Source organism: Nomia melanderi, chromosome 1 (genome assembly GCF_051020985.1).
Source record: "Nomia melanderi isolate GNS246 chromosome 1, iyNomMela1, whole genome shotgun sequence".
Classification (NCBI taxonomy): domain Eukaryota; kingdom Metazoa; phylum Arthropoda; class Insecta; order Hymenoptera; family Halictidae; genus Nomia; species Nomia melanderi.
Window position 1 is genome coordinate 37,224,560 of NC_134999.1, and position 25,659 is coordinate 37,250,218.

Consider the following 25,659-nt stretch of genomic DNA (forward strand, 5'->3'; position numbering starts at 1 on the left):
TCATAAGGCGAGGAGTTCGAATAGCTTCGATCGCGAGAGATTAAACGAAATGCTTCGATTTGACGAGACGTTCTATGGGTTCGCCGGTAAGTGCATTTAATCCTGACCCGTCTAACGCAGCTCAACACCCTTGCCGAGCTTCCAAGAAACGTACACGGCTCCCCGGTACACCAGACAAGAGCTCCAAGTCCTCGGCATAAAGATGGACGAGGAGTGTTACGAGAACACCGTGTACCCCTGCGCGACTGGCCACTATCCCACCGAATTCTCGCCGACGATCCCCTACCATGATCACCAGCAACAGCCGCAGCAGCCGCCGCACCATCACCACCACCATCATCCCCATCAGCCGCAGCAAGCCCCGCCGCCCCAGCAACAGCACCATCATCATCACCAAGGGTACTTCGCCACCGAGACAGCGCCGACACCGACGACCGCTGTCCCCTCCCCGTCGAATCATCGACAGGATTCACCGTACGGCACGGCGGTCAGCGTCCCCATGGTGTACGGACCGCCGCCGACCATCACCGGAAGTGCGACCCCGGTCGCGCCTACGGAACTCTGCCCGAACGTCGACAACGTCGTCGTAGGGACTTCCCGGTCAAGGAGGGCATCCCTGCCTACGCAGAGGCTAGAGTCCGCGAGGTATTTATCATCATTAATCGTGAATAATTCATTCGCTGTTTCCATCGAATCTTCGGCGAACAGTTTAATAGCTTCTACGTCGTCATTATAGTTTCGAGTTTACTGGCTCACGAACGACCTTCGTAAATTGAGACGGCGATAGGGATAATTGTAGGTGATTACGTGTAATTATCGTTTGTTTTTGTAAACGATAGAAATATAATTATTAATGTCGGAGATACAAAAAAATATTGAAATTTGCGCTGTCAGTAACCAACGGAGTAAAGTTTAGAGACTTCATTCGAGACGTTTCGCGGATAGAGATAGAAAATTAATAATATAAACGTGATTATAAGGTTCGCGTTCTGTAGTGTACCGTGGCTTCTGGTTGCCTGCACGTGTTGCGCGCTGATAATGAGATTAATTGATTCCTACGTCAACTATCCATTCGATTTCCGCGTAAAGATACGATTTAATTAGTTACTCGGAGATGTTTTGCATTCCGTTCCGCAATTTCTTGGAACATTTATCCCCAATGTTTTGTCTCATTACGTCCCGTTTTTTAATATAATTACCTGTTAACGCATCAGAGATTAAATTACAGATTATTCAAATTGTCGCGTCCCGTCGCTGCGATGTTCCGCCAGTTTTCTTTCCTCGGTTCTCCGGAAATCGCACTTACTTCTAACTGGATCTCATTTCAATCCGATTTACATCTATGAAATTTCTAGCAGCTTCTCCAATTCTTCCTGGAATACTCGTCGATGCTTTTTGCTGCGCGTCTAACTCGATGCCAGACGTCAACGAGTTCTTTCTTCTGTCGACAGTAGCGGTAGCACAGAGTCTCCGAAGGCGCGGGGCGGAAGCGGCTCCGGAAGTTCCGTGAGCTCCCTCTCGCCCGGAAGCGGAACCAGCAACGAGAGAGCGCCCCCGAGCCCCAGCCAATTGTGCGCCGTTTGCGGCGACACGGCGGCGTGCCAACACTACGGGGTGCGTACCTGCGAGGGCTGCAAGGGCTTCTTCAAGAGGACCGTGCAAAAGGGCGCGAAGTACGTGTGCCTCGCCGAAAAAGCCTGCCCCGTGGACAAACGCCGGCGGAACCGTTGCCAGTTCTGCCGCTACCAGAAATGCTTGAAGGTTGGCATGGTGAAAGAGGTGAGTCGACATCAATCTAATCACTTTCAATGTACTTATTCGACAGTAACTTAACCCTCTGTAGGCCCATGTAACTTTGACGTAACATATTAGTATATTGGCATCTTGTTGATCTATTCCATTTTGCACTGAAAGTGGTGAATAAAATTAAGTAATCAGTTCACTTGAACTTTTATATGCCCAGGCGTGAAAGTTTAACGTCATTGTAACTTCAGTGTTAAATATATATTTATTTGATGGAATTATTGAAGCTATTGAATACGTTGTTAATTCGTATTCATGTGTGGATATTTATTAATTTTGCACTGCATAGATTTTGTTATAATCATGAACAAACATTCGGCCCATAGAGGGTTAACATAGATCCAACCAAGAAGTAGAGTCAAGCGTTAGTTTCAGTTAAAATTCAGTTACCGTCATTAGCTTCGCTAGCTACCTAAGCTCTCATAATTAAAAATGAAACCTAATAGTTTCCGAAATGCTAGTCTGCCAGGTCGGTGTTTCAAATTTAATGTATAAGATTTCTCTAGTTAGACATTTTAGAATTACGAGTGTTCTTGAGCTTCCGGAATTCTGTGTTTTTAACGCTTTATCTCGAAAGTGGATGGGTTTGCTTGTCCCCCAGGTGGTCAGGACAGACTCGCTGAAAGGGCGAAGAGGCAGGCTACCCTCGAAGCCGAAATCACCACAGGAATCACCCCCGAGTTCGCCGGTGTCCTTGATCAAGGCCCTACTGCGCGCACATTCGGACACCATGCCGGCGAACCTGGATTACTCCCAGTACCGAATACTCAGTCCGGACGATCCACCGATCGACGACGCGGAAAAGACGCAACAGTTCTACAACCTCCTCACCCCGTCCATCGACGTGATCCGAAATTTCGCCGACAAAATACCCGGTTTCACGGACCTGCTGCGGGAGGATCAGGTTAGTGATTAATTCACACGGGAAGAAGTAAACGGGCGCCGCGTCCTGTTTCTTATTATGTATCGACCGGCGGCAGGCATTATCTTTGCGGGGAAGCTTTCGTTAAAGAGATCGATAGCTTGTACATTTTATAAAAGGTCAAACCTGACGGGCCTACGACATCTTTAATCGACGGTCTGATTGGCCGGTTGTCTAGCAGTAGCTCGTCGAGCTGCTGATGAGAAGAACGTTCTCTTCCTGGTCACTGTCTTCCCGATTCGCTCTTTCTTTTTTTCTTCTTCTTCGTTTCAACGGGAGCCGGAGTGACCGGTGAGTTTCGTGCTCGAGGATTAACAGAGTTTTGTTTCTCGTGGCTCGCAGGAGTTGCTTTTCCAATCGGCGAGCCTGGAGCTGTTCGTCCTGCGGCTGGCGCACCGTACGGAACCGGAACCCACCCAGCTGACATTTTGCAACGGCATTGTGCTGGCGATCGAGCAGTGTCAACGCATCTTCGACGATTGGTTGCACAGCATACTCGAGTTCTCCAAGGCTCTCCACGTTCTAGACGTGGACACCAGCGCTTTCGCCTGTCTGTGCGCGCTTACCCTCGTTACTGGTAAGTTTTTCATTAAAGGGAATCGTATCCTCCGTGATCGTACTCGATAAGTACTCAAGTCTGATCACCATATTCGGAATTTCCCGATAGAACGGATATATTCGTCGACCACCTCGCTATTTCGTTAGAAATCGAATGACTCTGTTTAATTTCTACCGGCGTTCCCCGTTCGTTGAATGAATAACCAGCCGTTTACGTCTGAAATAGAATTCCGTCAATAATACAGTGGATATTGTCAATTGCTTCTCCTTCCATTTCCGCTCTTTCCGATCGCGACTGGTTCCTCATTACGCGCATCCGTCCGCGAGACAAATTATTTATCCAACGGTCAATTAGTTATTGATGCGTCGACGAAAGGAACCGCGATCGTTCGCGGCTTGCACGCGATACGTTTCCGCAGTGAATTTCCGCGGCCGCGTTCGTGTGCGTGCGCCTTTTCGGCCGCACGGATTGCACGCAACATCGATCTCCGAGGCTGAGGGGAGAAATCTCGAGACGGATTCGTACGGAACGCAAGTTCCACCGGAAAATCGTAACGATGTTACCTTCCGATCGACTAATTTCACCCGTTAACCGGACGATCCTTCTAAAAACCGAAGTCTCGCGATTAATTAAGCGACCTCGTTCGCTAATCCCACCACGAAATGAACCGGCTCCGGATCGAACGCCGAGACAACGATGAATCAATGAAAACACGCGTTGTTTCTTGACATTCGCAGAAAGGTACGGCCTGAAGGAGCCTCACCGCATGGAGCAGCTTCAGATGAAGATCATCTCCTCCCTGCGGGACCACGTGACCTACAATTCCGAAGCCCAGAAGAAAGCCCACTACTTGTCCCGGTTGTTGGGCAAGCTGCCGGAGTTGAGGAGTCTCTCCGTGCAGGGTCTCCAGCACATCTTCTACCTGAAACTGTTGGACCTGGTCCCGGCGCCGCCGCTGATTCAGAAGATGTTCGTCGGCAGTCTACCGTTCTAAGCCGCCTTCAGAGCCCGAGCCTAAGGCTACTCACCGCGTAGAACAATTCACTCTCGAGGCCCGTGCGGTTGCGTACACCATTCAGTTTCCTTAGATCTACAAACAAAAAAAAAAGAAACCGTACTACGTAGCTTCTACTATCTTTGCGTGTGTCCGCGAACGGTTCTCGACGACGGTCATCCCGAGCTGGTCCTCTGAATCGAACCCTCGGCGACTACCCTCCTCGAAGCTCGTTCACCCTGGCCGACGAACGTTCCCGAACGTTCCGGCGCGCGTGTGGATCGTGTGAGTGGGACTATTTGTATAGATGAGAGACGCGCGGATGGACCAGGTTACAGGTAGACGCGGTTGCGAGGCTAAAGTTTAAGACAAAGTTCCCGTGTGTGCGTGTGTGTGTGTGTGACATACGAGAGTGGAAGAGAAAGAGAGGAAGAGAGAGTATGTGTGTGTATGCGTGTACATGTTTTACAGGGCGCGTGACTTCGCGATGTGTCCGAGCGGCGCTCGCTGCTCGATACTGTTACTATTGTTACTACTACTCTTAAACCGCTATCATTACTTTAACACTGTACGATGTAACAGCTATTCTTGTTATCGGAAGTCCAAGGATCGGCGGACGAACCGATGGATCGTCCAGGCAGTGGACCACGAACATCGGCGAGGCGAATGGTAGATCTTCTACCGAACGAGATAGAGAGAGAGATAGAGCGCGCGCGAGAGAGAGAGAGAGAGAGAGAGAGGGAGAGAGAGAGCGAGAGAGAGGGAGAGAGAGAAAGAGAGCAGTGCTTCGACATCGTTCCAGGATCACGGATCTAAGCGATGCGATTGGAACGGTGAACGGGGTGGTCTTCGGGGTCGGCGACTCGTCTATTTCTCGCAAGCGTGCACAAAAGGAAATCGATGAGGCAAACATATATACACGAATTTTTATCACTTTTCTACCTACTTTGTATACGTCGCCGGGCCCGCGAAGTACGCTCGCGTTTCTCTCGCCGATCCGCGGCGTCGTCCTTGCCCGGCCGATCGATCGCGCGGGCCTGACCGATCTTCTTTTCGGTGTATAAACGTACTTAAACGAAGTCGTGGTGAAGTGTGCAAGCGAAACGCATTGACGACTCGCAACATATCAGTGCAACGACGGAAGAGCAGACGCGGACGTTGCTGCTGGACACTCTTAAAATTCTCTCAACCCTTCGCCCCCGTAACCCAGTGAATTTTGCTCTTCCGTGTTGACAATTAGACGTAGGCGCGTGGCCGTGATCACACTCGAACGTCCGGATGACGCTAACTGTTTACCGAAGCGTGTATCCTTTCTTTCTCCCTTTGAGCAGCGCTCGATGGAACGAGTGTATGCGTAGCGTAGAAACCCGATCATTCCCTCCCAGCACAGTTGTCGATCGCGGGGTTTAGCGTCATCGGAAACGCGCGAGTGTGCTCGTCGTCACGAGGTCGGGATCGCTCGGCCCAATTACCACTACTCTTGCGTTAATGTGATTTTAGACAGCTAAGGGCGAGACGAAGGAAGAATGAAACGGGATCCTGGTGCTGGCTGTCTGCCGACAACGACGTCGCGGGGATCGCGATTAGCGAATGACGATGATCGTCGTCAGCAGAGCTGCGCGGCCACCGGTCCGGCATAAAGTTACCTATTACGTTATGACATTTATTTTTAATCAAACTAACGTAGAGATGTCCTATTTATACGTATACCGCGCCGCTGCTACTTATACTATTACTTACTACTTACTACTATTATTACTTACTACTACTCGAACGCGTAGGCGTTTCACGATCTTGCGGCGTTTAATACCGCTGAGACTACCGCTGTTACCATCCGCTACCTTCTTACCAGCACCTTGTGTTACCATTGTCCGCTAAACGCGTAAGGATTACCGTCAACGTTTTAAGCACTCTACTCGCCGAAGTCTCTCCAACGTGTCGTGCGACTCATCGGGGAAACGAACGTGAACGTCGGGACGGAGGACGATCGTCGTGATCCTGGAAGGGAGACTCTACGAGCCGTCATCTTCGACAGGCTCTCAGCGACGTTTAACCGGTTTCTCGGTTGTTCCGGGGACTCGACTTTAGGAGAGTCCTCGCAACAGCCCGACGATCGCTACTTTTCTCTGTCGCGTGTATGTATATCTGTCCGACGTAAAAATTAACAGCCCGCTAAACCGATCCAGACCGGTACACCGTTACACCGAGATTATCGAGAGCCATCGACACAGCATTAATCCTTAGAGTGCACCGAATCAGCGGGGAGAAAAAAGGGAAGACAGAATTGAACGGGCCGCGTCACGCGCGGCTCGTTCACTTAACGAAACGCAGAACACGTTGAAATACATGTATGTGCACAATAGGTATATATATATATATATATACATATATACACATATGAAAAAAAAGAAGTAATTTACGTGTGTATACGTTAACTCTAAACGCCGTGTGTATCCGCAAATGTTCGACGCTTCGCGAGGAACGTCGTTCCTCGATCTCCGCGTGCAAGCAAAAAGCAAATATGAAACTAACCGTGGCTCCTTCGAAAACGATCGATCTTTTCCGTTTCGTAACTCTGTTGTTCGTTCGGTGCTGTTCTTCGTGGTGTCTTCGCCAAGCCCATTCCACGCGAGAAACGATCTCTCGTCACGGAAGCGTGCGCGGAGGAAAGGGAGTCGCCGGTCTCGGTTGCGCGACGTTTCAAACGGAAATACGAAATTCGAAACAATTCGACGACGATGCTTTTCCTCCGCGCAGATTAGAGATACGTCGACAGGTGTGTGAGAAACGTTTGCGGATGGATACGAGATATCGCAGGTGTTCGGAGAATTATGAACAAAATGCCCGGCAAGAAAGCAAGGTACAAGATCGCCCGAGGGGCGCGTTCCTCTCGGTCGAAATTAGGGTTGCGCGGCGCGAACGGGAGCGGTCCGTTGGTCTCCGTTAATTATAAATAGCGAATCGGCGTACGGTGAATTTTCTCATCGGACGGGGAACGGTGTGCCTCAGTGGAGGGGAACACGGACCGATCGCGTTCGCCGCGCGTGTACGTAGATCCGCGTCGAGTCCGGCAGAGATCTGGCGACATCGGGAATCCGTCAAGTAAAACGGTGCTATTAGGCTAATTGCGATTGACGAGCGCTTAACGAAGTTTCGAGGGTTCTTAAGTTTCTTGCCTCCCCACCCCTCCTCGGCGGCGAGCAAAGGGAAATGGTGTTTTCGTTCCTATTTTACTTAAGAAAATTCGAGAGGACGCCTCGGCGACGACCGTTTCCAATCCCCTATTGGAGCGGAAACAATCGATACTCGTGGTTGACGTGTTCCGGTTCCGGCACCGCTGCGTCTGTCCCGCACTCGACGCCCCCGATTCTCAACGATGTATTATTTTCTACGACGTGTAATTTCTAAAAAGGTGAAACAAAAAGAAACCGTGAACAAAGAGGTGAAAAAAAAGGAGAACAGAAAAAGAGGAAAAAAGACAAAGCGAGAGAAGGGTTTAGCTGACGATATAGAAGACGAAGAGGTGGTTCGGATCGTTCGGGACCGTAGGAATATCTCGACGAGGCACGAGGTCGTGCGGCTACACTGTTTGTTAAACCGAATTTTAATTGTCATCGCTGTAACGAACGAACGGCCAATTCCGTTAGGTGTACTGTCCTCTTCCCTCAATGTAACAATAAATGTTCAATCAACGGATGAGATCACTTTTTTTTACCGAAGCTATTTTGTTTTTGTAATAAAGTGCATTACTACTTCGATCCATTCGGCAGACCTATCGGCGCGAGCGCTATGTACAGCGAGGAGATCGAGATCGATAGCCGTTCCCCTTTCCGTCCACTGATTAGGGAAGCGTTTATCGGGCGTGTTCGACTGTCGTTTCTCCCTTCGTCCGAGGTGTCAAGTGAATGTAAGATAGAGAAAGAGAGAGGGAAAGATTTTCACTTTTGTACCGTTCCCATGATGATTTCACCTTCCCAGGGCAAAAATTTATATTTATCGATTGAGAAGGAAGAGAAAAGATCGATGCGGCGGGTCCTCGTTTTCGTACGGACATTTCCACGATCGATTCGTGCTCGGTTCGCCGCCAGTGTCCGCGGATGCGGCGTATCAAAACGAATGCACAATCGCGAGCACCGGCACACCGGAAACGGTAGCACGTTGCACCGAAAGTAAACATTTATAAATCTACGTACGCGAGAAGCGTACTCGCGCTGTCGAAACACTAACGATCCGATCGATCGCGCAGGGAAATGGATTCCCGCGAAGCGAGACGGCGAGATTGTGGCAAAATAAATTTCGATCCCTCCCCTCCTCCTCTGTGAATGTATCGATGCAATAATTCGCGACGACCGGAAGCCAGTGAAGGGGATCGAATTGGCGAAGGGATAGGAAGCGAATGGAAACGACGCTGTCGATCGATTGTCGACGTATTGACGGCCGTACAACTGAAAAGGTGGTGCGGATCGTGATCGATTGTTTGCTCGCCGATGATCCTCGCCGATCTGTCTCTATGTTCCCTCGTTGTAATCGTTACGGCGACGACAATAAAAGAAAATTTCGAACCGAAGAGAAGGGAAAAAAAAGGAATCGCGAGACAAGTTTCCCCACCACCGGCCTTTTCACCCCTACGACCGTCGATATAATCAACAATGTTTCTGATTAAATTGTTGTTAAACTATTTTCCCTCGTGTTGTTTACACGTGCGCACATCTACGAGATCCTCCTTTCCGCGGTCTGGTTCGCTGTTATTCTGTGCCGAGCCACAAACACACATACACATACAGACACACACTGTTCCCTCTCGCTTGAATAATATAATATAATGAAATATAATATATACATAAATAAATAAATGAATATATATATATATATATACATAATTATAAATACATAAATATAATGTTTAATATAAATAAAGAGGTAAATATACTTTCGATATGTGAACAAGAAAGCAGTTCAAAGGCATGACGTGCGAAAAAAAAAATATTATGACCATTATATTTTATAAATAAAAGAAATTGATATGTGATATAGATGGTAAGGCACGCGGACGATGCGTTGCGATGCATTACGAAAGCAAATGTATTCTGTATATCGTTTCATTAAATCTATTAAAATAACTCCGACCGGTCGATTCGTTTCTCCCCGACTCTGTCCCGTTCTCGCGACATTGTAACCCCCTTACGACGTTATTCACCAGGGAACAGGTATCCGGGAGTTTGTCAATAGTCCCGAGGGAATCTGTCCGTTGTCAAGGGGGCAGCCAGTTTGCATAAAGCACACCTGGTGCCCGATACTAGTTCGGCAAACCGGAAACGCGCGGGCCACGTACGTGCCCCTTCACTGTTAAATCAATATTAATCTATCTCTAAACTTCGTTTCTGCTTAGAAAAAATACTTCATTCCATCTTCGATTAGAGAGTCGAACTGGATTCAAATAAAATTTTTCATCTACCCATTGCTAAATTGCAACAATTACGCAATGCTTATGTGCAAGATCCACCCAATAAACATTTCTCTTTGTACCCGTTTCCATCTGTTCTAATATAACATTTAAAAGATGAACTTCTTCAAATTTACTAGAAATTATTGAGAAGATACAAGCATATTTCTGTACAATATTATTAAAAATGCAAACTGTGCAAACTTTAAAGTTGGATTACTTAAAGATTAGGTGCAAAGGGCAGTTAACATTGTCATCGAGAAAAGTAAGTTTATTTCCTTCGAACAAGAAATTTAAGGTAAAGAAACCATTGGTTAATATAAAAAGGGGAAAATCTGATGAGAATAGCATCACGTCGTTAATGGCGCGAGCGATGCAGGTGTTCGAAAGCGAATCGCGTGGCAGCGTGTAGCAGACGAGCCCGTGTCCGCGTTTCAAAATTCGTGGCATAACGGCCGTTTGGAAGGCGCACGCGCGGGAGCGCTGGCGGCGTTTCAGATGGCGTTCGCGAATGTTAGTGCGCATGCGGGAAACAAAATTCGCACGGCGCAACGAGAAAATAGTCCGCGCTCGAGAAAATACGACGATCGTGTCGGAGAAACTTGACACTCGTGACAGTGGTTTAGTTAGGCTGACGGTAATTACCCCGATCGCTCGAGGAGAAATTAACGGAGCAGTGGATTAGGCAGGCAGGCCAGTGCGTAAATTATTCGGTTCGTATAATCGTGGAGAAACGTCGGTGCGTGGTAGGCGCGAGATTATCAAAGGGCGCGGATATTACTGCGCGGCACGTTGTGGAAGGAAGCAGAAACCGAGCACTGGCAGGAAGTGGGTAGAAGGGGGGTACGTCGTCGAGCAGTTGATTCGGTGGTGGCTACATGTGGCTGTCCGCCGGTCGCAACGAAGAGACATTTCCTATCAGGGCATAAGAGTTACGCGTACCGCAGTACGATATAATCGTTGAGGAAAAAGAAGCACACACATAGCCGCAATCATGCAGATGGATCCAACGTCGGTGCAACTGATCCAGGTTCTCGAGAGGACCGTCTCGTCAGGTAAGTACGGTTCGATTAATCATGCTCGGGTCGGCGACATCATGAAACCGGAGGCGAATTTATTATAACCGTTTAATCGTATCCCCGTGACGATCCGTTTAATATCGTTCACGTGAACGGTATTTATCAACGATGGACAAATCGACGATCGTTTCTCACCCTGTTCCGACGACCTTGCCTGAAAAAGTAACGTCCAGCCGCGTGCGCGTCCCTTTTGTACTCTATCCGGTGTGCAGTCCTGCGGTGCTCGGTAACGACATTAATCGGTCGTTTCGTCGGCTTGTCGATTATTTGTTAGCATCGGGACGCTAGTATTTGATTAGGATAGTGATTTCGGAGGGTAGTGTGTCGTATTGTGCTCCGCTTGGCTGTTGCTAGGTGGCTTTGTTCGAGACAGGAAAAGTATTGTCCCTCTGTGACGGTTACTCAAACTGCACGTCCCTGTTGTCGGTTGGCACGGCGCGGGTATCAATGCATCGTGGCTTTCTAACCTCTATCGTTGCAGTGAATTACTGCGGCGTCTCGATGTTTCCAGCGTTTCACCTTAGTATATCGATGATTTTAATTAGCCAGATTTTATATTTGCGATTTCAGACAAAACTCAGCTGGAGGCAGCTCAAAATTTTTTGGAGCGAGCAGCACAAACTAATCTTGTAAGTTATCTAATCGGTTTAGATAGGAGCCTTTAGATTAGGGGAATAATGAATATCAAGCGTATTTTGAATCTTTTTAGCATGAGTTTATGCAACGACTCAGCGGTGTGCTGGTTACAACCGCTGCATCTCCTGTTGCCCGTATGGCAGCGGGTCTACAACTTAAAAATCAACTTACGTCCAAAGACCCCCAATTGAAATACCAATATCAGCAACGCTGGCTTGGGATTCCGATAGAGATCAGGGAATATATCAAGAAAAATGTAAGATAGTTGGTTCTCGAGAATTAGTCGTAAGTTAAAGGTAGAACGTAGGTCAGGTATCATTGTATTGGTTTATTGATAGATTTTGGGAGCGCTTGGAACAGAGAACAATAGGCCAAGTTCTGCTGCGCAATGTGTTGCATATGTTGCGGTTGCCGAATTACCTGTTGGGCAATGGTCTGAAATTATTCAACTACTAGTCAGCAATGTTGCAAATCCAACCAGCACTGAGATAATGAAGGAGGCAACGTTAGAGGCCATTGGTTACATTTGTCAGGAAATAGAAAGCGATGTTTTGGTACCTCAGTCTAATCAAATTCTCACAGCAATTATTCATGGCATGCAGGGGTCTAGTACTTCGAATAATGTTCGCCTCGCAGCTACAAGTGCATTCTACAATTCTTTAGAGTTTACCAAAGGAAATTTTGAGATAGAGGTTGGTATCGTGAGCATCTAGCTTTCTTAAAGAATAGTATAGTTATTGTTTAATTCGATTGTTTATACTTACAGAGGGAGAGAAACTTTATTATGGAAGTAGTATGCGAAGCAACGCAATCCTTAAACACTCAGATTAAAGTAGCCGCTTTACAGTGTCTTGTAAAAATTATGTCTTTATATTATCAATACATGGAGCCGTACATGGCTCCAGCTCTCTTTCCTATTACCTTGGAAGCTATGAAATCAGATATCGATGAAGTTGCACTGCAAGGAATTGAGTTCTGGTCAAATGTGTCCGACGAAGAGGTAGATCTATCCATGGAAGAAGGGGAAGCTTCAGATGGGGGTAGACCGCCGGTAAAAGTATCAAGGCATTACGCGAAGGGTGCTTTGCAATACCTGGTACCTGTATTAATGAAAAAATTGACCAAGCAAGAAGAGTTTGACGATGAAGATGACTGGAATCCTTCAAAAGCAGCTGGAGTGTGTTTGATGTTATTGTCTTCTTGCTGCGAGGGGGCTATTGTTCCACATGTTCTTCCATTTGTCAAAGACAACATCAAGAGCGCCGATTGGAGGTATCGCGACGCTGCTTTAATGGCCTTCGGATCGGTCCTTGGTGGTTTGGATACTGGAACTGTGAAACCATTGGTAGAACAAGCCATGTCGACTCTGATCGAGCTGATGTACGACAATAGCGTCGCTGTCAGGGATACCGCTGCGTGGACATTCGGCCGGATCTGCGAGATCATACCAGAAGCGGCTATCAACGAGACCTATTTGAGTCCTTTACTGGAAGCTCTAATACACGGTTTGGATGCGGAACCTCGCGTCGCTGCGAACGTTTGTTGGGCTTTCACGGGACTGGCTGAAGCTAGTTACGAGTCTGCGGAATGTTCCCAACGCGGCGAACAACCAGGAACGTACTGTATGTCCCAATATTTCGACTACATTGTCCAGAGACTATTGGAAACCACGGATCGTCCGGACGGAGCTCAAGCGAATTTACGGTCAGCCGCGTACGAGGCTTTAATGGAAATGGTCAAGAATTCACCCCGCGACTGTTACGTAACTGTGCAGAAGACGACAATGGTGATCTTGGAGAGGTTGCAGCAGGTACTGCAAATGGAAACGCATATCCAGACTCACTCCGATCGGGCTCAGTACAACGATCTTCAGTCGCTGCTCTGCGCCACCTTGCAGTCCGTGCTGCGTAAGGTCACCCCGGAGGATGCTCCCCAAATATCGGACGTGATAATGATGGCATTGCTGTCCATGTTTAACTCGAACTCGTGCAAAGCCGAAGGTGTGCAAGAGGATGCCCTGATGGCTGTGTCCACCTTGGTCGAAGTATTGGGGGAGGGTTTCTTGAAATACATGGAATCGTTTAAGCCTTACCTGATCCTCGGTCTGAAGAATCATGCCGAGTACCAGGTCTGTTGCGCTACCGTAGGCCTGACCGGTGACATTTGCCGGGCTTTGAAGAACAAGATGCTTCCTTACTGCGACGAGATCATGACGGTGCTGCTCGAGAACCTTGGCAACAATTCAGTCCATCGTTCCGTCAAGCCGCAGATATTCTCCGTCTTCGGTGACATCGCGTTGAGCATCGGTCCCGAGTTCAAAAAATATCTGGACGTTGTGCTGCAAACGTTGGCGCAGGCCTCGCAGGCGACTGTCGACAGGAGCGATTACGACATGGTTGATTACCTGAACGAGTTACGCGAGGGCGTTCTCGAGGCCTACACGGGCATAGTGCAGGGTCTCAGAGGCGACCAGTCGAATCCTTGCCCGGACGCCGCAGTCGCTCTTGTCGAGCCCCATGTACCTTTCATCATTCAGTTCATTACGTCGATAGCTCAGGACCGTGAACATTCGGAAGGTAACACGGCAGCATCTGTGGGTCTGCTCGGTGACTTGGTCACCGTATTCGGGGCGAAACTGTTGCCGATGGTGGAGACGAAACCGCTCACCGACCTATTAGACAAGGCCAAGCGATCGCGTAACCAGAAGACAAAGGCCTTAGCTAGCTGGGCAACCAAAGAGGTTCGGAAACTTCACAACGCTACCAACTCCGCGTCCAGTTGGTGAGTAAACGCTTTAGCTTTCTTAATCTCCCCATTCCCCTTTGTACAGGGTGTCCGGTGAACCGTAGGTGGAATCAGTTTACCGGACACCCCGTAATCGAACCGTTTCTCGTGTGAACGTTGTGTGCTGAATGTACTCTCATCTTTTATTCGTACCGATTCATTTATCGATTAATCGTTCGATTCGTCCATTCTCCGTGCTCTTCTCGACTCGTTACGGTAACGGCTGGTTCCGTACCTACAACGTGTCTTTTTTTATATAGGCTGAGCTAGTTTACAATGACAGGACAAATGGCGAATGGCGAAGGTAACATGGGATGGGGGTCAGGCCTAAGGATAATAGGGATCGGGGGCAGTAACGTAAAGTTCGAGGCGTTGCTTTGCTTTATATCCTTTATCTCTTAATAGGACCCACCCGTTCAACGCAGAAAATCTCCCCGAAAAGAACGATCTGACATAAAGAATGAACAAAAAAAAAAAAAAAAAAAAAAGAAAAGAAAAGAAAAGCAAAAAATCAAAAAGTATAATTTGCACCGGTGAGCGACGGTTATTGATATTTGGCTCGCTTTTGTTGTTTACAGATCACCCCACGGTTGTACTGTCGTGCAATTTGATTTGACTAGAAAGCTATCAAACACAATACAAAGACAACAAGATTGGATGGTGCGGATGCGAGTTGATGGATGTGCGTGAGCGTTCCGAAGCGATGACGATGATGCGGTGATGAGTCTGCACGTGTCCCTGTCTGGCGACGGTATACCGAGTACCGGCGCCTGAGCGCAGCCCATTGGTCGAGATAGAGCAAAAATAATAATAATAATAATAATAACGATATACCTGTCTGCCTGCCGGATGCCGAGAACCACGGATGATGAGGAGTGCAAGTGGATATGTTGCCGATGAATGAAGGCCAAGGCCGAAGCCTGCCCTGGATGTTCCGGTGATGCAAGTATGCCTGATAAAAACGAGCCTGGGGGCTTCCTACCCGCGCGTGATTGAGAAGTTGAACCTGAGGGAAGGACGACCTCGATGGGAACAGTGATCGTGGCCAGTGAGAAAGAGAGAGAAAGATGATGAACGGACGAGAACTCGAGAGAATGTGTACGTACGAGAGAGAGAGAGAGAGAGAGAGTGAAAGAGAGAAAGAGAGAGTGAGAGTGAGAGAGACAAATACCAAAATGCGACAGGGAGACCAAGAGAGACTGCGGAACTGAAAAAGTGTGGGAGCAATTGAACGGGAGAATGATTTTTTCCATGTTCTTTCTTTAATTCTTGTTTTCTTTATTTTTTTTTTTAACCGCGAAATGTATGTATGCGTGAGAGGGAGAGAGAGGGAGAGACTGAATTGTGAGCAAGTTGTATAAATAAAGAAAAATCGTTGTCACCACGAAGAAAAAGGACGTTTGAAGCCTGAGAGAAAGAATGTAAATTATATGTGTTGATTCGTTGCGATGCTCTAGCCGCCTAAAGCTCGCCAACGTTTGTACAAGCGTGTCCCGATTTTTCCCGGTTTCTCTTTTTTCATTTGATCGGAGGAATCGATGGAAACGTCGTTCGCCGAATGGGTGTTTCTGTTGTGATACGTGATTGGGCGTTGAGGAACACTGATTAAAATAATTGGTTGTCGGTGATGCTGCTGTTGCTGCTGTTGCTGCTGACTGTTGTGTGCCGATGCGACCCGAGTGTGTTTGTGAATGAAAAGAGAACGTGTTGAATAAAGCTGACAGAGTGGGAGATAGAGAGAAAGGGATGATCGAGTAACTGGCAAGAAACATGTCGGTGTGATTCGATGAAACCTTTTTGGTGACCCCTGGTCCGATCGTGCTGCGCGAGAATCGGAATGAATCAGTTGTGTAGTATGATGACGTGTATGTTACTTTTACCCCCCACCCCCCCGCCCGTATGTGAATGTCCGTTACTGTTGATTCATTAAAATTAATACTTTGCTGGCATAAGTTATTGAGTTGTACCGAAGTCCTCGTTCGGCCTGACGAAAACACGTTCGGGAACCAGACGATAAAGAACAATTAAAGAAGACGAAAATCGATACACACACCGTACAATCGAACGATCGTGACACCCAAACTTTGAACCTCTTGTCTACACTGTCCTACGAACAGAATGATTTCACGCGGTCACTGTACATCGTCGAACAAGCGTTACCAACGGGAACCGGTGAGAAACATTTTTTCTGCACTGCCAATTATCGAGACCGATGACACACACCGTACATTCTCTTCCTTTCCTGTCGATGCTTGCGGATCGACCAAAGAATATTATTAGACAAATTGGTTTTCCGGGCGTCGTGGACTAGGGGAGGCCGAGCGAATCGAGAATCAGGCGATTTTTCTGAATACCGTGTTAACGCTGTCGATTACGATGATCGCGTGAATCGTTTAGCCCTGATCTAGAAAAGGCAATTGATATAACCCAGTACGTAATCGAATGGTACGATTGGTTCGAGGTAAAAAAAAAAAAATCAAACTCTGATAGAATATTTCTCCTTCGAAGCTCGAACTTTGGACTGGGCTATTTCAAACGTCTCTGCAGGCCCTTTTGCGACACAATTTTCGCGTACACCGCCACTTGTCCTGTTACCATGAAACTTTTGCATCCCGCGATGCCTCCGTCAATGAATCCAGGGGATGTCCCGGGAATAAGGAGACAGAAGTATTTCTGTTTTTCATGTATCAGTGTTTCTCTGTGGCCAGGGCTTTGTTCGAGGCTTAAACGGCCGCAACGTTTAGCAACATTTTACGCGAAAGATTGAGCGGTACCGTCGGTCACTCTAATAATATAAAACGAAGTTACGTCACGTGGTCCGTAACGTGGCTGTGGTAGTGCCATGCATTCCAAATACTTTTGCCAGCTGAAGCACACTGTGACTGTACATTCGGAGATTTCGATCGTTTCGTAGCGTATTCGATTCTTCTACGTTTTTTCTCTGTTTTTTCGGGGAACGCCTCGTTCTGTGTCACACATACACACACAAACACGCGCCTGTGCCCGCGAGCGCGCGCGCGCGCGCGCGCGTTGTCCGCGGTCAGAAGGAAAATTGTTGTCGGGGATCGCACAGTGGAGCGCGGCCGTCTTGGTTGGGTCGTTCGGAAAGAGAAAACGAAAAAAACAAGGGGAAAGAAGAAGCGTGATCAAATCGGGGCGAACGTGTTTCAAACCAAATACGTTGGGATGGAAAGCACATTGGCGTGGCGACAACAGACAACCGAAAATAATAAAAGCTAAGAGGAGAAAAAAGATAACGAAAAAGAAAAAAATATACAAGAGGGAATTGACTGTGGGACGATTAAAACTACAAACGAAACGAGAACAAAGAGAAGAGTTTTTATTAAATTGATTATCTTTTTTACGATTTTACATATCGACGGATGAAAACAAAGTCTTTGCTCCACGTCTGAGTATAAATAAATATATATACATATATAATTTTTTTACTGTTAACGATCGATATTGCCAAACTTAGCGTATAAGGGGAACGAAGGAGTCGAGTCTAGTTTTAACAAAAAAAAAAAAAAAATAAATAATAACGAATGAAACGTTCGAACAAACAACAAACTGGGGTTGTGGGGTGGGGGAATGTGGACGGGATACCGGGGGAAGGGGATGAAATCGTTTTTCGGCGAGCCACCTGTTTAGACTGGAGCCTAAAACCTTGATCTCTTTGCCGTTTCGCGTGAAATTTCACTGTACTTGTTTTTTCCGGTGTGTCTATATTTCGTTTCTCGTTTTTCCGTTGAAGAGGAGGAGGGTCCTTTCGAAATTCTGCCCGACGAACACACGAACGAACACACAAGTATACACAATTTACACGTACATTAACCGGAAACCTCCAACGAAACAGCTTCGTCCTGTGAACCGCGATCAGACATTGTCACTATCCTCGCCGAACCCTGTCGATGATCTACCGAAATCGGTCTGAACCACGAATCCCAAAGAAAAAAGAAAAAGAAAGCAGAAAAGACAAGCGAGAGAAAAAAAGATGATGAACCCAAAAAACGAAAAAAAAAAGATGAAGAAACGCCGAGGCGCAAAGTATCCTTTTTATTTTACATTCCACGTAGCAGAGAGAGTATTGAGGGAAAGAGAGAAAGGGTGAACGAGATGCTGAACGGGAGAATGAGGGAGAGAAAGAGAAAGAGAGAGAGAGAGAGAGAGAGCGAACGAGAGAACGAGAGATACAGTAAGAAAGAGGATTTAAGAAACAGGAGTGAGAGGGAAAGAGAGGAACCACGACGAAGGCGAGGAGCGCGTGTTTTTCGCGACCTGCCGTAAGGATCTCGATCGCTCGCCTGTGTTGTCGATTCGCAAATCAATCGAGAGTCCCGCTAGATTCGTGGCTAATGATGTTTTTTTTCTTTTTCCTTTGTTGCGAACGTGATGATTTTTTTTCTGTGTTTATTAATCCTTTCGCTGCGACAGAATAAATGGAGTTACAGTGAGATGTGTGTAGATCGCACGAATCACACAAGTTTTCTATCGTAGAGAAATTCAGACTACGCAAAGTTTGTTTAAAATTGCAATTCAAATCTTTTTCGTTATTACGAAGTTCCTTTGATCTATTGCGTCGGGAGCTACGGGCAATTATCAAAGGAGACTTGAATTTTCGATTGTTTATCTGTTCAACAGAAAATATACTTTAGAACAGGTGACGAGAACTTGTTTTAAAATACTATTTAGTTTACACTTTGTTAACGTATATATTTAGTATTTAATACGTATTCTTCCCCTTTCAAATAATAGATTTCCTAAGCATTTGCGTTGTAACGTGAGAGAGGTAATCACTTACCGTTTCTAATGCTCAATTTTTTAAGGTTCCCCTTAACAATGGCCTACAAATCTTCCATTGGACTTACATCTAAACTGTCCCCACTTGTGTGCTCAATTCTGTATAATTTCCATTTCAGAATGTCCGTTTCTCGAATTTGTTCAGAAAATTGAGCAGCGAAAGAGCGTAAGCCATCGCCGACGTACGAAATAGTCGACATGGCGTGCCACACGTTTCCGGTGCTCTCGAGGCTCGCTTGCGAATCGCGTTATCGGCTCTGCCGAGAGGCGGTAGCCTATTAGAGCGACCAAAAAGAGAAAAATCACGGAGAAGATGGTAGGAGTCGTGGAATTGGGCCCTGGATAGGGGCCCGGAAAGGTAGGAGGCGAAACTAGGAAACGGAAAGCCGGTCGTGCCGCGAACCAAGTAAAAACGAGTGAGCGAATCGAAATGAGAAGAATACGAAAATGCAGAGACAGAAAGAAAGGAAGAAAGAAAGAGAGAGAGAGAGAAAAAGAGAGAAAGAGATAGAAAGAAAGATGAGTGGGAGAGAAAGGGAGAGAGCGAACGATAGTAAGAGTGAAAGTGAGAGAGAGAAATTATATTATATACGCGACTGTGATCTTTTGGAGAGACTCTCGTGTGCGAGGGGTCGATGTTCTACCTTGAAAGGCGGCGCGGCTCTTTCCGGTGGTTCTCCCCGGTCTCCGAGCATGATCTCTTTATCCTCGACGATCGTCGAAGTCCTCGTGGTCTCGAGCGCCACAATTTTCGCTCCTCCGACGGTAATTATTTTTGTCTATTCACTGGTAAGACGTGGTCGAGTCGTGTCTACGCACTCGAGCTAGCCTAACGCGCACACTAATCGTTGCTCGGGATCATCGAGGCACTCCTAATGATTTACGGAGACGCTCGAGGTGGTAAGGCGCTTCGCTGCCTGTTCCGCGTGGGCTCAGGTAAACTCGAGCAAATATTTCCATCTTTGTTTTCGATTCGTTTGTTTTACACACCGACGATGTTCCTTCTCGTCATGATTATTTCCTTTTCGTTTCGCGATGAATTTGTTCGTACTAATTCCGTTAATAGCCGAATCACGAGAATCTCACGGGATATAGAGAAATTGATACGCGTGTACATTGCGGGGTATACGATTTTCTAAGTACAAAGGGTATGTTTAGTTCGTTTGTGTACATAATATTAGAATGTTAATATTTTTCCGCGAGAATAGGGGAATCCGTACGGTGCTGTGAAGTTCTGGCGTGGCACGTTCTGGGCATAAAGTATCAAAAGCAAACGTTACGTTAAATTTTCCGTGGCGTTTCGCGGTAATTCGGGATTTTCGATTCGAAAACATATCAAAACCGTACAAAACACGACACGCGCGAGTCCACGCGGCGGGACGGGAGCGCGTTCACGCGTTTCGGGAGGACCGCCGGGGCCACGCTGTCCGAATGAAGAAACTCATACACGATAATACCTTATCGAACTATTAGTTATTAGCCTTTTCATCGTCGAGACTCCTAGAGTGCGTGCGATGCTTCATAGGGAACGTACGTGAGAGCGTAACTAAGTATATAAGCATTATTAAAATAAGGCAAGAAGAAAACGGGAGGAGGCGTGTGCATTACGCTGTATCAGTGATGATGTGCGCTGTGAACAAGTAATACACAATTAACCGAGGGTGTGTGCTCTGTGGATCGTGTGAAGAGAGAGAGAGAGAAAAAGAAATAAAACAAGAGAGCGAGAGAGAGAGAGCGACGAGTAACCAGAGTACGTGTGATGCGTGAACGTGTAAATGTGATATAAACAGCGGAAGAGAGATAGAGAGAAAGAGAGAGAGAGAGCGCGCGAGTAAAAAAAGGGTGAAAATAAAAAGAGAGAACGAGAGAGAGAGAGAGAGAGTGAGAGAGAATCTGTGGCGGAAGAATGATGGAGTGAAGTTGGCTCGTGATTCGTCGTGAATCGCGGTGTCACTATTCGAGGGAAGGAAAAACGAATCGTCGATTTGTAAAAGGGAAAAGTGAATCAATAAAAAGAAAAGAAAACGGAGAAGAGGAAGATACAAAAGAAACGAAGCAAAGGATGGAAATGAAAAAAAAAGTTATATAAATTTTGTATCGTGACGCGGTCTCTGAAGTTCGGAGAACTGTCTGCGACGTGGTATCGTAATCTGCGTGGCGGTCGCTGAAATCTTTTAAGCAATTTATAGGGGGAGACTAGAACGTGACGAGAAATGTTCCATGAACGAATAAAACACTCGCAATAAAATAAATTATAAAAAATTGAGAGAGAAAGAGAGGGCGAAGGGTAGAAAGTGAGGGGAGGAGCAAAGTTCCGCGCAAATCAAGCAAGAATTATTTTTCGAGAGATTTCAGCGTTCACCGCCCGGCCCGCACGGTGTCTCCGTTCTTCCGGCATATATATGTGTATGTATACGCGTACATATATACACGTATCTCTCTTCCGAGACCGCGGTGCCGTTGTACGTACGAGACAATATTTTCGATAATATTTTTTAAACGATCGAGTTCGCGAAACACGAGGCCAACGCGTAGAGCTGTTGTTGTTCCAAAGCGTCAGAGTTGTTGCACGGCGATGGAAGGGAGAGGAAGCGTGGATGATCGATGGCCGCGCGACGCGACGCCTACTCGTATACGTGTGTGCGTGTGTATGATGGTGAAGATGATCCTCGATATTTTTCCTTCGACTTTCTTCGAGCGGATCTCGATCGCCATTGCCGTGCATTACCCGTGCGATTTAAAACACTTAGTGAGCGAAGCGAAAGCATACTTACAAACAAACAAACAAACAAACAAAAAAAATCGAAAATACAAAAAGAAAATCCAAAAAATACAAAAAAAACGAGAGAGCGTGAGAGTGAGAGAGAAAGAGAGAAAGGGCGAGAGAGAGAGAGAGAGAGGGAGTAAAGGGAAACGACGAGCGTGTGAGAAGATTGAATTTCTGTGGCGATGCGAAGAGAGATAGAGAGAAAGAGAGAGAGAGAGAGAGAGAGAGAGAGAGTGTGTTGCCTGTCGAGTGCTGCCCGATCGACGATCGGACCAACGATTTATGATTTTACGCATGTGAACAATTCGGACTTATAAACGTGGGCTGAAGCAAGCGAGAGAAAGAATACAAAGAGAACGAGAAAGAAATAATAAAAAAAAAAAAAGAAACGAAAGTGAAGGACGAGTGTTGGATGATGGGAGTCCTGTTTAGCCTGCAATATGTAATTTGCTCACCCTCTCCAATTTGTTTCCCCCGCAGCTCGATACTCACATCGAATCACCCTTCTAATCGGGATCTCGAAATGAAAAAAAGTCAATCAGAAACACGAATTATCCGATCAAGGCCTACTCTCGTATCGTTCAATGATCTCCTATAATCGCGAATTGAACGTACACCGACGTTGATCGAAAGTAGGGGACCACCATCCCGAACAAATGATGCCACGCATTGAAAACGAAGAAATAAACGTTGATCCTGGTCACAAGAATAATCCAATGAGACGCAGGTTATTTACCGAATCTGCATTCCAGTTTGCCCGAAGCGTGAAACGTTATCCCGTGATTCTTTTCGTGCTCGAATCGATTAACTTCCACCGGTCCTCCCGATACTTTCGATCAGCCAGACGAAAAGAAATTAACGTGATCGCCAAGAAGATGCCTCTCGACGCACTCGACAGATTATTTTTCATATCGATACGAGATCGAAGCGGCCCCCTTTCCAGTACAAAAAACAAAGGGCGCCGCTGTCAAGTTACTATGCGAATAGGGGGTGTAATGCTCAAATGCCGCGAACTAATCGACGAAGGAGCTTTATTTTGCTATCGAAGGAATAAATCTCCGCGGGACCTGCGTATCAGGCGGGTTAACGAGAAACTCTCTCCTTCCTCTGATCGAAACCTGCCTGAAAACCAGTCCGATACCGCGCGGAATGATCGTAGAATAGGAGAGGGTGCGGCATACTTCGTGAATGCCGGCGCGAGATGTCTAATCTGTGTTTTTCCGATTCATTTTTTCGGTTTTTCGCTGCGTCATGAGTCGTGTGGAGTCTTGCGAAGAGCCTGTGTTCCTTGTGAAAGATTTCTAAATGACAACGACTATGTGACTTCGGCTGTATCGCTTGAATCTGAGTGGCAGAGCGATCGTGGAATGATTGGGAGACGATTCCTTTGGAAAAAGTGTGCTCGAACGTATGATCGGTCACATTAATGTGATATGAGGCTTACTATGACAAAACAAAAAAAAAAACGAACAATGAATTCCGAAACAAATATGAAACAGAAAATTGACAGGAGAAGAACAATCGTGTTCTGAATTTGAAGGAAAAATAATGATTCCCGGTTCGCGTCGAAATTCAAAGGTCGCGCCGGAGAGAGAGGAGCAGATAGAGAATCGAGCGGGTCCGTTTCACCAACAGAATACACGTTTCCTCTTCTATCTTTCTCCTTCCCCCCTCGTCCGGCTAATTAGCCTGTTATCGCGGCGAGCCGTTTCCGCGGATCCCGCTCGAATCTGTTTACAAATGCGTCGAATCGGTTTCGTAGCGTAAACATTAATGTGGCTGGCTGTACTCCTCACTGTGTGCAAGCTAAGACCGATTATTACGAATCGCCAAGCGACAGTGCCATACGAATATCGATATCATTTCGACTGCTTATACATCGCAACTTCAATTTCGTCGTTTTGACAGAAACAGAAACGAAAACGAACAAAAAAGAAAAAATGTGACAGAAAGACACACACAAAAAAAACGATTAAAAATCCCTCGAGAAAACACAAAGAAAAAGATAGGAGAGAGCACGTTCAACGAAGAAATAGAAAAAGAAAAGATACAAAGCAAAACGTTGAACGCGTTTCTGAACTGAATACTACACGCCCGTCTCGTTTGCTGATCCGAGACGCGGCGAGCGCGCGATCGTTTCGTCCAGCAAGATTCGATCGGCCGGAATGCGCGATTGCTTCCTCGTAATTGTTTTCGCTGAAATTTTCGTTCCTTTTTTCTGTTTCGCGAGAAGATGCAAGCAAAAATTAAAACACAACAAAAAAGACAAACAAAACAAAACGATGAGGATGAAATGAAAAAGAAAGAAAACAAATACATCCGAGACAATTGACCGTGAAATAAATTCCAATTTGAATCTGTACACACGCAGTGATGCCATTATTACCAGTCGTCGCTCTTGCGTCGCGTCGCTCCTCCCTTACCTCCCTTTTAGACCAGCCATCGTTTTACCTTGACCCATCGGTTTCGATACCGGCGATAAAGCATGATCGCCGCCGCAAAATTTCTCGTTCAATGGGACGTGAAACTTTGAACACCCGGTCGACGGGAAACTAACAATTGCCCCGCGTAGTCTTTCACTTCATCAATTGGATTAGTCCGGATCAGAACGAAGCCGTACACCTCGTGATACCGGGAATTCCCGTGATCGCCGATACCCTACCAAAATAGAGGAATCCCGTAACATTTTCTTCCCTCTTCTTGCCGCTTCATTTGCAAACGAGGCAGCTAAGGGGCGCGATACCGCTCGAAAGTATGGAGTCGTCTTTTCAATCAAGCAGAACATTATTTCACTGTTTCAATATAACAATGATTAAACACCGGATATTCATCTCTCATTTCCCAATGCGAATATTAACAAAGGACTCGAAAGTCTTTTCAATTTCCCCAATTGGCGCTCTCGCTAAAGTCAATACGGGAAAGCTTCAATGAAATGTCGCTGGTAGCTTTTAAATTCGCTACTTTATCCGATTGGTTCCATACTTTTGATCTCGCCGATGGATTCATGTAAATGACGAGTATATCGTTCGGAAAGGAAAGTAATTGAATGATAGGTTAATCACGATGACGCGAAATGTCACGCGTTGCGCACCGAGTATGAATCGCGGCCGCCACGCAGCATGTGTCAGCAGTGTTCCTAATCTCCTCTAAGTACCCTTAACCCAATTGAATTAGAAGGGCAGACCCCGCGGGGCACGCGTCGCTGAAGTCCTCTCGCCCGCATTTCTTCGATTTCCTTTTCCGCGCGTGAAACGCAGCGCGGGTGCGTGCGTGAAGGCTCGTTTCGCGGGTGGAACAGTATCGAAAACCGTGCTGCTTGGTGTACTATATCCGGGAGATGAACGGTATCGGTGTTCTCGCGATGAGAATTCCGGAGTAACTCGATTCACCCCTTCGCATAATTTTCATTCGTCTCAGCATTGATCCCACTAAAAAAAGAGGAACCCAGTGCAACCGACACGATTGAAATCCACGGAAATCTACACACGTGTATACGCATTTTTGTCCACGCATCGCTTAACAGAATCCTTTCAACCTTTTCTTTTTTTTTTCTTTTTCTTGAACGGTGTGATGATAAGTGTCTCATAAGGGTGGATTGATTGTCATTTAAGAGAGAGGTCGTACGTTGTGAACGATGTTGACCGGTTAACGGGTGACAACGCGCTCCGATAACCGGGTGTTCCCTGATTTATCCACATTACTTTTGGGTTCGTCTCTTACCAGAACTCACTAAATCTGCTGCGAGAGCTGGCACGGTATCTAAATACTTTTACTACCCCGAACCCGGTCCGCGGAGGACGGTCTCACGGCCGGGAGGGTGGCGAGAAAGAGGACACCAGGATGGAACGAATGGTGCACCGCTCGAACCGTCC

General features: G+C 46.7%; 2 protein-coding genes across 7 annotated transcripts in view; both read left to right on the top strand.

The window, feature by feature from the left end:
* The window catches only part of Hr38 (Hormone receptor-like in 38), a 66,414-nt gene extending 57,049 nt beyond the window's left edge, over positions 1-9,365 (top strand). For 3 of the 4 annotated variants that reach the window (XM_031971957.2, XM_076374490.1, XM_031971958.2), the window contains exons 4-8: positions 121-645; positions 1,452-1,779; positions 2,405-2,707; positions 3,068-3,302; positions 4,022-9,365. In XM_031971957.2, the coding sequence (XP_031827817.1) occupies positions 121-645; positions 1,452-1,779; positions 2,405-2,707; positions 3,068-3,302; positions 4,022-4,278 (1,648 nt within the window). In that variant the 3' untranslated portion in view covers positions 4,279-9,365. The remainder of the gene's footprint in view (positions 1-120; positions 646-1,451; positions 1,780-2,404; positions 2,708-3,067; positions 3,303-4,021) is intronic. The other variant, XM_076374492.1, reaches the window with a different exon arrangement.
* An 873-nt stretch (positions 9,366-10,238) lies between these two features.
* On the top strand, positions 10,239-25,655 carry Fs(2)Ket (Importin subunit beta Fs(2)Ket). 3 transcript variants are annotated; one of them, XM_031971956.2, is made up of 6 exons: positions 10,239-10,776; positions 11,371-11,429; positions 11,510-11,692; positions 11,775-12,128; positions 12,203-14,217; positions 25,511-25,655. In XM_031971956.2, coding segments are annotated over exons 1-6 (2,673 nt in total). In that variant the 5' UTR covers positions 10,239-10,715; the 3' UTR covers positions 25,512-25,655. The 3 variants fall into 3 exon arrangements, with proteins under 3 accessions (XP_031827816.1, XP_076225792.1, XP_076225790.1); XM_076369677.1 differs by lacking the exon at positions 25,511-25,655 and adding an exon at positions 14,799-17,762; XM_076369675.1 differs by lacking the exon at positions 25,511-25,655 and having other exon boundaries at positions 12,203-14,221.
* The last annotated feature ends 4 nt before the right edge of the window (positions 25,656-25,659 follow it).